The sequence below is a fragment of the Monodelphis domestica genome, chromosome 8 (genome assembly GCF_027887165.1).
Source record: "Monodelphis domestica isolate mMonDom1 chromosome 8, mMonDom1.pri, whole genome shotgun sequence".
In the NCBI taxonomy this organism is placed as follows: domain Eukaryota; kingdom Metazoa; phylum Chordata; class Mammalia; order Didelphimorphia; family Didelphidae; genus Monodelphis; species Monodelphis domestica.
Genome location: NC_077234.1, coordinates 34,007,549 through 34,020,416, shown reverse-complemented (window position 1 = coordinate 34,020,416; position 12,868 = coordinate 34,007,549). Strand labels below are relative to the sequence as shown.

General features: G+C 41.5%; 1 protein-coding gene across 1 annotated transcript in view; it reads right to left on the bottom strand.

Moving 5' to 3' along the window:
* Positions 1–382: 382 nt before the first annotated feature.
* Positions 383–12,868, bottom strand: part of TMEM212 (transmembrane protein 212) — a 37,437-nt gene continuing 24,951 nt past the window's right edge. The window contains exon 4 of the mRNA XM_007502220.3: positions 383–736. Coding sequence (XP_007502282.2) covers positions 722–736 — 15 coding nt within the window. The 3' untranslated portion in view covers positions 383–721. The remainder of the gene's footprint in view (positions 737–12,868) is intronic.

Below are 12,868 nucleotides of genomic sequence, written 5' to 3'. Positions count from 1 at the left end.
AAAAGTCCTTGAAGTAGGGGTAATGACTAAGAGAGTGGAGAGAAAGAAGAGATGGATTGAGGGATGGAAAAAAGGGAAAATTATGAGTTCTTGGCAATTGAGTGGATGTGAGTGAGAGAGAAGTGTCTCAGCTTTGTACATACATCTAGAAAGTTTCTTCTATCCTTTCTGATCTGCAGATCTGAACATGAACCTTAAGGATTTGACCACTTAATAACAGGCTAAAAGCAGATGCCACAAGGTGGGTGGGAGCAGTGATAGGGGACCAGCTGCAGAGTGGAATTCACCCCTGGGGATGTACTCTCCATGTCAACAGGGCAGAATTTAGAAAGCTTCAGGTCACTCTTCTTGGTTGATTTTTGAGATCTAGTAATGAAAGGAGTCTGAGAATATGTTTCTTTAATTCAGTTGCAAGAGGGCACAGGGCACCTGGCGGGGTGGTGGGATCATGTGGATAACCCCCCACAGCCAATGTAATCCTCTATCAGAGTCGGAGAGAGGGGATCATTTCAGCTGGGCCAGTTCAGATCTCCAAATTCCTGCTGACAAACAAACTGTGGAAGAATTTCAGCTGTGACATCACACTGACATAGCCCACCGAGGAAGGTTTTTCCAGTCTTGGGAAAAAAAATAGCTGGGGATCAAAATACACAAATCACAGATGTCTTCAGATGCCAGGGAATAAGTGGAATTTCCACTGAGCACCATCTCCAGCTTACCATCAATTCCTTTGACCCTAGAAAGAAAGGGGAAAACATGCTGTTTACATCGAAGCTTTCCACAATCTGTCAAAGGAAACCCCTGTGTCACTCCTGATGTGAAATTCAGCCTTTGTTTATGTCAGTGGGAACAGGGAAGGAGGGAGGATGACTCAGTGTAATGGCATTCTGGTGCCCCTGAAGAATTTAGGAAGCTGGAGCAAAGGGGGAAATGGAAAGAGCTCTCCCATTTGAAATGAGATAGCTACTACCCTGGCAGCCCCTGTGCTGCAGGGACAGGAGGGGGTTGGATGGAAGGACGCGTTAAGGGTTCTCTTCTCTTTGCCAGAGAATCTTTGTTAATTAATAAAAAGTAATTGGCCCCTTCTCCTCGGAAATCTTTCCTTGGGGAAACCACAACTTTTATTTATGGGAGTAACATCTGCCTTGTTGCCTGAACTAACCATGCCTTAGAAGTGTCTCCTGGCAGAGAAAAATGCTCCCTTCACAATTCAGGCTTTTTGAGCATTTGAGGGTTCTACTTTTAGGAGGTAAGAGGTGTTCCTGGGGCATTGTGCCTGGAGGAGCCCTTTCCTGCCTGCCACTCTCACCAATCCTCTATCTTCTAGGACATGTTACTGGGCTGAATTCTAAGCATCAGTCAAACCGGCCTGGCTATTCCTCCTACACATACTCCATTTCCCATCTCCTCCATACCTAGAATACACTGCTTGCTCATCCAGATTCTTCAGATACTACCTCCTGTCCTTTCCCTACTTCCCCAGCTGTTGGGGCTTCTCCTGATTTGGTTCTTCTTTTTATATATATATACTTACTCTATGTTTGCACACAAAGTCACCCATCTTCCCTCCTTCTATAGAATGAAAGCTGTTTGAGGTCAGGTCAGGATTCTCACAACAAAGAATTGAGAATTTTAAACTAAAAATGTGATTGCTCAGAGGTTACCCTCTTCCTTAGTCAGAATACTTCATTTGTAGAATTATCCCCCTGGGAAAGGACCTACTTGTACAAGAATATTTATAGCAGCTCTTTTTGTGGTGGCAAAGAACTGGAAATGTGGGGATGTCCATCGGTTAGGGAATGGCTGAACAAACTGTAGTATATGGTAGGGATGGAATACTATCGTGCTTTAAGAAATGATGAGCAGAAAAGGAATAATAAAGTGGAGGAGTTCCACGGAGACTGGAACAACCTCCAAGAAGTGATGTAGAGCGAGAGGAGCAGAACCAGGAGAACATTGTACACAGAGACTGATACACTGTGGCACAATCGAATGTAATGGACTTCTCCATTGGTGGTGGTGTAATGTCCCTGAACAATTTGCAGGGATCTAGGAGAAAAAAAACACTATTCACAAGCAAAGGATAAACTATGGGAGTGGAAACACTGAGGAAAAGCAACTGCCTGACTACAGCGGTTGAGGGGACATGACAGAGGAGAGACTCTAAATGAACACTCTAATGCAAATATTATCAACATAGCAATGGGTTCAGATCAAGAAAACATGTAATGCCCAGTGGATTTACGTGTCGGCTATAGGGGTTGGGGGGGGGGGGAGGAAAAGAAAATGATCTATGTCTTTAATGAATAATGCTTGGAAAGGATCAAATAAAATATAATAATAATAAAAAAAGAAATGATGAGCAGGAAAACCAGAAAAAGCTGGCGAGATCTACATGAACTGATGCAGAGTGAAATAAACAGAACCAGGAGAACATTGAATATAGTAACAGTGATCAAATGGGAAAGACTTGGCTACTCTTGGCAACACAGAGATCCAGGACAATTCTGAAGGACTTAGGACAAAGAATGTTACCTACCTCCAAAGAACTGTTGGAGTTGGGATGCAGATTAAAGCAGACTATTTTTACATGAGTTTCCTTATGTTTTCATTTGGGGGGTTTGGTTTCATACAAGTATTCTCTTACAACAGTGACCAATATGGAAGTATATTTTGCATGTATAACACAGATCAAATTGCTTACCATCTCTGAGATTGGGGGAGACAAGGAAGGGAAGGAAACAATTTGGATATTATAATTTTGGAAAATGTATGTTGCAAATTTTTATTACATATAATTGTGAAAATAAAATCTTTTTAAAAAGAATTATCCCTCTAGGTCATTTGTTTACTTTTACTCACCTCTCATTCTGACAATAAAGAATTGAGAATTGTATTTTATTTATTTATTTTTTAAACCCTTATCTTCTGTCTTGAAATCAATACTGAGTATTGGTTCCAAGGCAGAAGAGTGGTAAGGGCTAGTGTAAAAATAGACTTGAATCCAGAACTTCAATCCACAGAAGTCCTTGCTCCACTTCCCCAGAATGCTTTGTAATCTCACTGAATTCTCACCTGGGCAAAATCATTATTTAAAGGGTCTCCGCCCATGGCAGGGGCTCTTCTCTTCCTGGCTCTGCTGGCAAACAGACCCGTCTCATGATGTGAGTGAAATTTGGGTGGGCCTCATGGCCCACCTAGCACGTGCTTCTCTTGCTTGTATTTTCTTTAACCCTTGACCTTTAATAAACCTCATAAAAATAATGCTTCTTGCAGAGAGAAACTAATTTCTATCTGCCTCAGTTCCCTAAATTTTAATTCTTTACAGTAGGCAATGGGGGTCAAGTGACTTGCCCAGGGTCACACAGCTGGGAAGTGCCTGAGGCCAGATTTGAACCTAGGACCTCCCATCTCTAGGCCTGGCTCTCAATCCACTGAGCCACCCAGCTTCCCCCTTGAGAATTTTAAAATAAAAATGTGACTGCTCAGAGTCTAACCTCTTCCCTAGTGAGAATATATAAATTAGAAAAGGGAAAAAAATGATATAATCCCTGTGTGGCAAATTAGAGGAGACTTAAAAGCCCTGGAGCTTATCTTGGGTTTGGAGTCACCTGCCTTGGGACAACATTGCCCTTTTTCCCACACATGTTGGACCCAAGGTCTGGTAGGTAGATGACACCACATAGAAAAAAATTGGGCTCCACCTAAGAATTGGAAGCTATTCCTAAGAAGCAATATCTACATTGGCACTGGAGAGGACAAACTAGAAACCAAGGAAAAGGAAAAAAAAATAGATACAAGGAAAGGCAACTTCAGAGATCTCTCTATAAGGACAACCACCCTGAGTCCAAAAGAAATCAATGTCTAAAGGAAACTTTATGAGGACACTATGGAGGGAGAAAAGGACTTTCAGTGATGAACAGAGTTTGCCCTTTGGCCACATGTGCTCTCCAGTTTGAGCCATCCTTCTGAAACTTAAGATCTGCAAGGGGAGACCCCCATACCCCTCCAGTTTGGTGGAGTTTCTATAATAAATATCCTCGCTATGTCAATTAAGTAAATACCTTTTCTAAAAGTGAATTAAATCTGGCTGATAATACACAAGGAACACACTGGGAGGGGCACATGGTCACTAGTACCAGAAATCATCCTCAGGCTACTTCTAGAATATTGAGAGAATAGTAGTAGCATTAGTCACCCTTTGGGGGTCCAGGGCTCTGATGCAGAAGAGAGTTGGAGAAGTGTCCCCAGAGGGTGAGCCCTTCAGGGTGAGATACCATCATAGAACTAGGGATGCAAGGGACCTCGATGACTTCTAATATAGTCCCATTTTACAGGTAAAGAATCTAAGATCAAGGGAGAGTAAGCAATCTGTTAACATTCACCTAAAGAGTTAAGCATCAGGAGCAAAACTCAAGACCAGGTTCTTTGACTCTAGAGCTAGTTCTCTTTCCTTTCTACTATATTTCCTTCCTATGCAATATGATTTAGTAAATATGAAGGCCCTACTAAGTGCTAAGCATTGTGCTTATAGAAGCATTTATAATGACAACATCAAAATCATGCTTGCCTCCAAAGAGCTAACATTCTCCTGGGTATGGTGTGGGTTGATGAGGGAGGGGATATTTCATTACATGAAACTCCTGAGGCCATATGAAGAAATCTGGGGAGGAATAGAATTTGAACAACTGGAAGGATAAAGAGGGAAGATGACTTCCTCCAAGAAATGGACAATAATGGATAGCTTGTTATCAGAAATAATTTCCAATTTACATCCGAAATCTAATAATCTCTTCCATTTATATAAAAACTTTAAAATATTTTCATGTTTCATTTCATTTAGAGGGGAGGGAGGGAATAAATGTCTATTAAGTGCCAGGCACTATATAAAGTGCTTTACAAGTAATGATGATGATGATGATGATAGCGATTATTAATACAGAAATTATAATGTGCCACACACTATTTTAAGTGCTTTATAATTATTATATTATTTGATCTTTGCAACAAGCCTGAGAGATAAGTCATTATTATCCTTATTTTTCAGATATGTAAACTGAGGCAAGTTAAGTTCCTTACCCAGGGGTCACATAGCTAGTGTGTTAAGGCAGAATTTGAACTCAAGTCCTCTTGATTCCTGGCCAGGTGCTTTGTCTACTGTACCACCTTATTATTATCTCATTTGATTCTCACAACAGCCCTGGGAAATAGGTACTATTGTTGTTCAGTTATTTCAGTCATGTTCAACTCTCTATTACTCATTTGGGGTTTCCTTGGCAAAGATCCTGGAGTGGCTTGCCATTCCCTTCTCCAGTTCATTTTATGGATGAGGACTTGAAGTAGGGTTGAGTGACTTGCCCAGGGTCACAAAGAAAATACATTTGAGTGGTTTGCCATTTCCTTTTCCAGCTCATTTTATAGATGAGGAAACTGACAAGCAGGATTCACTGACTTGCCCAGGGTCTTACAGCAAACATATTAGAGTAGTTTGCCTTTCTCTTCTCCAGTTTATTCCATAGATGAGGAAACTGAGGCAAACAGGGTTCAGTGATTTGCCTGGGGCCATCCTGCTAGTGAGTGTCAGGCCAGATTTGTACTCAGGAATAGGGGTTTTCCTGAATCCAGGTCCCTTGTATTACCTAGCTGCCCAATAATCATAATAACCAGCACTTAAGTTTTGCAAAGCACTTTGGATGTGCTGTCTTATTAGCCCCTCACAACGACCCCAGGAATGTTATTCTCCTCATTGCTCTCCAGACTGTGCCCCAGACTTCCTCTGCCTTGCTCCACCTTTTCACCCAGAAAAAGCTCTTTTGTATTTTGGAATTCAAAACTGAGATCTTTCCCTCAGAATGGATGGCTCCTCCCTGAAATTCCATTGAAGGAGAGCACCCAGGCTAGCTCTGTCACTTCCTCTAATGCACTCTGGACTTTCTCTATCATGCCCCTGCAGGGTCTTCTTCCCCAATCCTCCTCTCAGCTTCTCTTTAAGAGCTCTCTTCCCCCATTAGAATGCAAACTCCTCCAGGGCAGGAGCTATCTTTCTTTCTCCTTTGGAGCCCAGTGCTTGGCATGGTGCCTGACAGGTAGAGGGGCTTAATAAATGCTCGTTGAAGGACTTTCTACAATCTCCATTTTCCAGATGAGGAAACTGAGGCAAAGAAAGATTAAATGACCCACCCAGGGTCACTCAGGTAGAAAGTTTCTGAGGCTAAATGAAAACTCCAAGCCCAATATTTCATCCATGCACTCCCTGGCTGGTATATGTAAAGTGTTTTGCTTACTTTAAAGTGCATATAAATACTAAATATTCTAATTAGAATTACCCTTTTAAGAATAAGGTAACAAGGGGCAGCTAGGGGGCTCAGTGGATTGAAAGCGATGGCTAGAGATGGAAGGTCCTGGGTTCAAATATGATCTCAGACAATCCCTAGCTGTGTGACCCTGGGCAAGTCACTTAACCCCCATTGCCTAGCCCTAACCACTCTTCTGCCCTGGAGCCAATACACGGTACTGATTCTAAGACAGAAGGTAAGGGTTTAAAAAAATAAAGAAGAAGGTTAAAGCTGTTCAGAGGAGTAAGTGACTTCTAGGTCTCAGAGATGGTCAGCATCAGAGCTAATATGGAGTGTAAGCCTCCTGAGGGCAGGGACTCATCTTTGTTTTCCCAGCACCTCGCTTAATGCTTGGATCAGAGTCAATGTTTATCCATCAAGCAAGCAAGGGCTAGAAACCAGGTCTGTGGTGACCCTGTCCAGGACTTCTCCAAACTAACTCTACTGGGATGACCCCCCCCATCCCTAACTCAGTTTGCCTAAGATGACTCCAATTTTTTTCCTTCCATTCTCTGATGATCTCTTAGCAGTGAAGCTGCTTCTTATAACCTGAAATGACAAGATGATTAAACTTGACCTAATCACCACATCCTCTCCTCTCTGATTTGCTGTACAGCTCTGGATGACTTCATTATTCCTGACAGGTGACTTTGGGAAAGCCTCCTGTAAAGACAAATGCCTTTGACAGGGGGATCATGCTTTGTTACTCCGGATTATAGTAACTAACAGCTCTCCTCCCCAGCTTGATCTTGGATTCCAGCATGATTTTTAGATCACATGAAGCAGGGGAAAACGGGATGGAAGAACCCTTTAAAAATTAAGTAGTGTAAAGTGTCATTCACTTCATGGAGTCATAATTGTTATTGTTGATGTTGTTGTTTTCAGAGGCTAGGAGGGTACAGTGGATAGAGCCTTGGGCTTGGGGTAAGGAAGACTCAATTTCCTGAGTTCAGATCTGGCCTCAGACACTTACTAGCTGGTACTTTTCCCTTTACCTCAGTTTCTTCATCTGCAAAATGAGCTAGAGAAGGACAAAGCGACACTCTAGTTGCTTTTCCAAGAAAGCTCCAAATGGAGTCACTAAGAGTTGGGCATGACTGAAATGGCTCAACAATAACAACAACAAAAACATTTTGTTTTATGTTTAATTTGTTTTATGTTTAACCCTCACCTTTTGTTTTAGAATTGATACAATAGAGATATACATGTATACATATCATTCTATATACTATATAAAAATAACATGATAATAAATAATTGATATAATAAGTATCAATTCCAAGGTTTCAGAAGAGTAGCAAGGTCTAGGCAATTGTGGCTAAGTGACTTGTCCACAGTCACAAAGCTAGAAAGTGTCTAAGGCTAGATTTGAACCCAGGATTTTCTGTCTCTAAACTTGGCTTTCTATATTCCAAGACATCTAGCTGCCCCTAGGAAGGCATTCTTTATTATAATGATGTTTTTGTTTACCAATTACCAATTCCACATAAGTTTTCCATAGTTATATCATCCAAATTGTCTCCCTCCCTCTTTTCTCTCTCTCTGTTCCTGAAGCTGGCAAACAATTTGATCTGGTTTATACATGTATTATCATGCAAAACATATTGTTCATTTTTGTAAGAGTATAATAATATAAAACCAAAAACCCAAATAAATAAGTGCAAAATCACATGCTTTGATCTTCATTCCAACTCCAGCAGTTCTTTCTCTGAAGGTGGACAGCATTCTTTGTCATAAGTTCCTCAGAATTGTCCTGGATCACTGTATTACTGATAGTAGCTAAGTCTGTCACAGTGGATCATTCCATAATATAACTGTTACTATTTTCCTGGTTCTGCTCACTTCACTCTGCATCAGTTCATGAAGGTCTTTCCAGTTCTTTCTGAAATTATCTAGGAAAGCATTCTTAAAACTCAACAAAACCCAGAAGAAATTGATATTTGGAGCACCATTGAGATTTTCTTATGTATGGAAAAATCCTAGAGACATTTAGGACTAACAATAATGCCCTAGAATACAGATTTGATCATCATTCCTCCATTTAAAAAGCTTCAATCACTCTCTAGTAACTCTAGTATAAAATGGAAAATCACCAGCCTAGAACCTAAAGTCTTTCCCAGTTTGACTTCTTCCTACCTTTAGAGTCTTATTTTGACTTTACTCCCCTTCTGAACTTCTCCATTCCAGTCAAACTAGTCTGCTAGTTTTTCCTGATATATGACTTTTCTTGATATGTGTGTGTGTGTGTGTGTGTGTGTGTGTGTGTATTTCTCATTTTTGGTACCTTTGTAAAGGTGGTTCCTGAGAGCAGCTAAGTGTCTCAGTGGATTGAGAGCCAGTCTAGAAGGTCCTGAATTCAAATCTGACCTCAGATACTTCCTAGCTGTGTGATCCTGGGTAAGTCACTTAACCCCCATTGCCTAGCCCTTGCCACTCTTCTGCCTTAGAACTGAAACACAGTGTTGATTCTAAGACAGAAGACAAGGATTAAAAAAAATAAAAGTAGCCTCTTCTTCATCCTTAGCTCCATAGATTCCCCTGAGATCTTCAAAGCATCATTCAGAGGCTACTTCCTACTTGAAGCCTTTTCTAAGTCCCTCCTGTTATTGGTGATCTCCCTCTTGAAACTGGTTTGAGCTTATACATCTGCCTATATTCCGCATTCTTCCACATTCCCTTCCCTTTGTTGAAGGTAAGCATCTTGAGAGGAGACCAATGCTTCACACATATTAGAACTTCACAAATACTTATCCAATGGGATTGAATGGACAGGATAATTATAGTTGGCCAATATAACTGGTGAACTAGTATAGTAGTAGTCTCTCAGTAACCGAGGATGACGATTGTCTTTGTGCGTTTTCATCTATGATAGATGAGTGTGCACAAAGATACTTGTGCATGAAGGAGATTTAAGTGGAAAAGTCGATGCACAGAGACAGTCCCACTCTCTCGGCGTTGGAAGCCTGGGTCCAGTGGCACAAAAAGTTGTTACACCTGGAGACTTCTTCAGCTGCATTGAATGGCCGTGTTGTCTTTTGTGCTCCAACACGCCCTAAGCACTCCACAGTGCTTTGCTGCATCGCCATCTCAGCCGTTGAACCTTCTTATTGGTTTCTTCCGTCTGTTCAGCCAAAGCAGTCTTCACATGCTGGGTGAGCAAAGGCCCGGTTCACCAGGGGTCTTCGACCCGATGGCTTAACTACTATAGTATCCCTCTAAATAGTGTAACTAGAAATCCTTCCGGAGTTACCTCTCCTCTGAATGAGGCAGCTGATGGATTTTTATTTGGTTTTGTTTTGCAAGTTCCAAACTGGACCCAGTAAGATGAGACCCCATATGTGTAGCAGGAGGTGGCACTGGGGAACTAGACAGACGGATCTGTCAAACACCCACTGAGTCAGAGGACCTATCTGAATGTTCTGACCACTCATCACCCCTACCCCTCTTCCATGTGGACAGAGTGCCTCTAGCAACTCAATCCTCTTCAGGGGTTTAGCTTTCCCTGTCCAAACACCTCACTCCCCCCCTTTTATTCATGGGAACTTGGCTTTCATTAGAGCACCTGGTGTAAGCTACAACATGATGGCTGCCTAGATTATGTTCCCCACAGAGCCTAGGCTACAAAGAAGATCACAGTTTTAGTATGAGGGGTGTATGAGTGTCAGTTCTTTCCAGGGTTTACAAAAGTTCCTTATGAAAACCCTTTAGCACAACTGACTAGGCCAAGGTAGCTTTCGTGTCCCCAAAGAAGAATTTGCTCTCTTTCTCTTTTTCATTTTACAGCATAAACATTAACTGAGACACAACACATGACTGGATGTGTTTATTGCTTTCCAAATCCAGAGAGAAGTGGGGAGTTTGAAGCAACTGAGTAACTCGCAATACCAGTTACATATGGAACCCACCTTTAGGAGATTTGGCAAAACACAGGGCCATGAAGCACGAGGAGGTGGGAGCTGTCTGCAGATGCTCAGCCTTTTGCCTAGTGGATTTTGAAACTTTATCTATATATAATTTGAGACTTTATTTATTTGAGGATTGACTGCCCAGAGAGCCATGGATTCTGACCTCAGGAAAACTTAAAGGTTCTCTAGGAAATCTTTAAGGGTTCTATTTTAGGTCAATGTGCCAGGTAGCCACCCTCTCCATAGAGGGAGAAGAGGGAAGGGGAAAGAACGCCTTAGCAAGGCAGTAATGTAGGATTCATTCAGGGAGGACATAATTTGTGCTTGAAACAGCCTCATCTCCCTGATTCAGGATGCTCCTCAGCCACTCCTGACCTCAAGACCAAAGTCCATGGTGTCATGCCTGCATCTCCTGATGGCACTCTTGCCCTTTTCTCTGCCTTCCTCCTTGCTCTTCCCATCTCCTACCTATAAGTCCCATTCCTTAAAGCCAGAATCTGGGGCTCTCTGGGCAGTCAGCCTTTGGATAAAGTCTTACATCCTCTCAGAACTTCGAGACTCCTAGAAAAAAGAGTGTCTCTATTTAGTCAGGCCCCTCCACCCCTAGTTCCATGTCTGTGCATTGTGCTGAAGCTTCTCAAGGTGGGTTCCATATGTAAATGGATTTGAAGGCTCTCTTATTGTTATTAGGATGATTATTGAAATGTCAAGTATGGGCCAATGGCAAGAACATTGGATTTAGAGTCCCAAGGTCTGAATTCAAATTTCTGTTTACTGTTGCTTATTAATTGTGTGACCATATATGCAAATTCATCCCTATCTCTTGGCTTTACTTTCCTCATGATTAAATGGAAAGGTTGGACCAGATGATCTCTAAGGTTCTTTCCAGCTCTGAGTCTATGATACAAAATCGCTTAACAAATGTGCTGTTAGTGTCATTTTAAAAGTCAACCAATAATTTAATCAGATGGTGCCACATACTTCTGAATTCATCATTTATTTTTCTTCTCCAATATATTCTTTTTATAAACTCTTATTTTCTGTCTTAGAATAGACACTGAGGGTTGGTTCCAAGGCAGAGGAGTGGCGAGGGCTTGGCAATGGGGGTTAAGAGACTTGCCCAGGGTCACACAACCTTGAAATGGCTGACCCAAATTTGAATTTAGGACCTCCCAACCCCAGGCTTGGCTCTCTATCCACTGAGCCACCCAGCTGCCCTACTTCCAATAGAGTCTCAAGTTCATTGATGTGGGTACTTGGTTTGATGATACTTATCGCTGTCCATCCCAACATTCTCATTCTAAGTTATTCTCATTGATGTCTTCCTATATATCCTCCATAGGGAGAGCTCTCATTCTGAGGTGGGGGGCTCCTAGAATAGTGAAATTGTAAGGGTACCAATGGAACTCACAAGCTCTTCATCAGTTTGCTCTTGCTCTTGTCATATGAGCAGTTGGCTTTTTTTCCATTCCCTTGCATAATTCTTGGGTAATATATTATAGTCTACTCATACACACTATATCCCTTTCTACTGCCCCTGGAATGGGCTGATGCTTTAATTCTCTTCTTTAATAGGCAACTGATGACACCTAGAGCTAAGCCAAGAAAACAACCTTGTCCTTTGGACAATAACTTGCATGAATGATCTAAATAGATGTTATTTTCTTTTGATTACATTAGGAAAAACTTCTTTCCTCCTCCTTGCAATTCTACCTCTAGGATACTCCTGATTAGATATATTTTTTCTTAAATATGAATTTTAAATTCATCTCTCTTCACATGACTATCATGGAAAGTCTTAGGAGAGAAGTGATCTTCCTTTTCCCTTTTTAGTTCCTCTATTTCTCTGTTCATTCTCTCTGTGTTTAAAGGTAGATAATTTCGAGAGGCAGCATGTCAAAGCCCTGGCATTGTCAGGAAAGGGATTCAAAAATCAAGCCACTGGAGTAGATGTGGGACCTTGAAGAGGTTACTTTCTCTTCTTAAACTTCAATTCCCTCATCTGTAAAATGGAAACGATTATAATACCTATTTCACGAACTAGGTGAGAACTTTGGGTTGTTCTGTGAAACCAACATTGGATTTTAAATCAGAGTAAATGAATATGAAAGGGGGAGGCTATGTGGCAGGCACTGAACTAAGAGCTTTCTAGGTATTATCTCAACCACTCTAGGTGGTGGGTGCTATTATGATCCTTCCTTAAAGTTGAGGAGACTGAGGCAGAGGTAAAGTGACTTGCACAGGATTACACATCTGGATTTGAACTCAGGTCTTCCTGACTCCAGACCCAGTGCTCTATCCACTGTGCCTTCTCACTACTCCTATGAATCAGAGACATGTCATTTCACTTTCTCCAGGCCTCAGTTTCTCTATCTATAAAATAAGAGGTTTGGAGAAAAATAAAACAAGAAGTTTGGATGAACTGGCCTCTCAGATGCCTTCTAGCTCAAACTCTCTGATTTTATCATTATAGCATTTCATAAACTCCAAAGAAACCCGTCGTTATGTCAGAAACACCTCCATACTTCCAATAGTGGTCCTTAAATAATTTTCCACTTTGTAAAATAAAATAGCCATGGGGAAAAGAATGATGTCACTAACATCGTGACTTCGGCTGTGTTGGTGCCA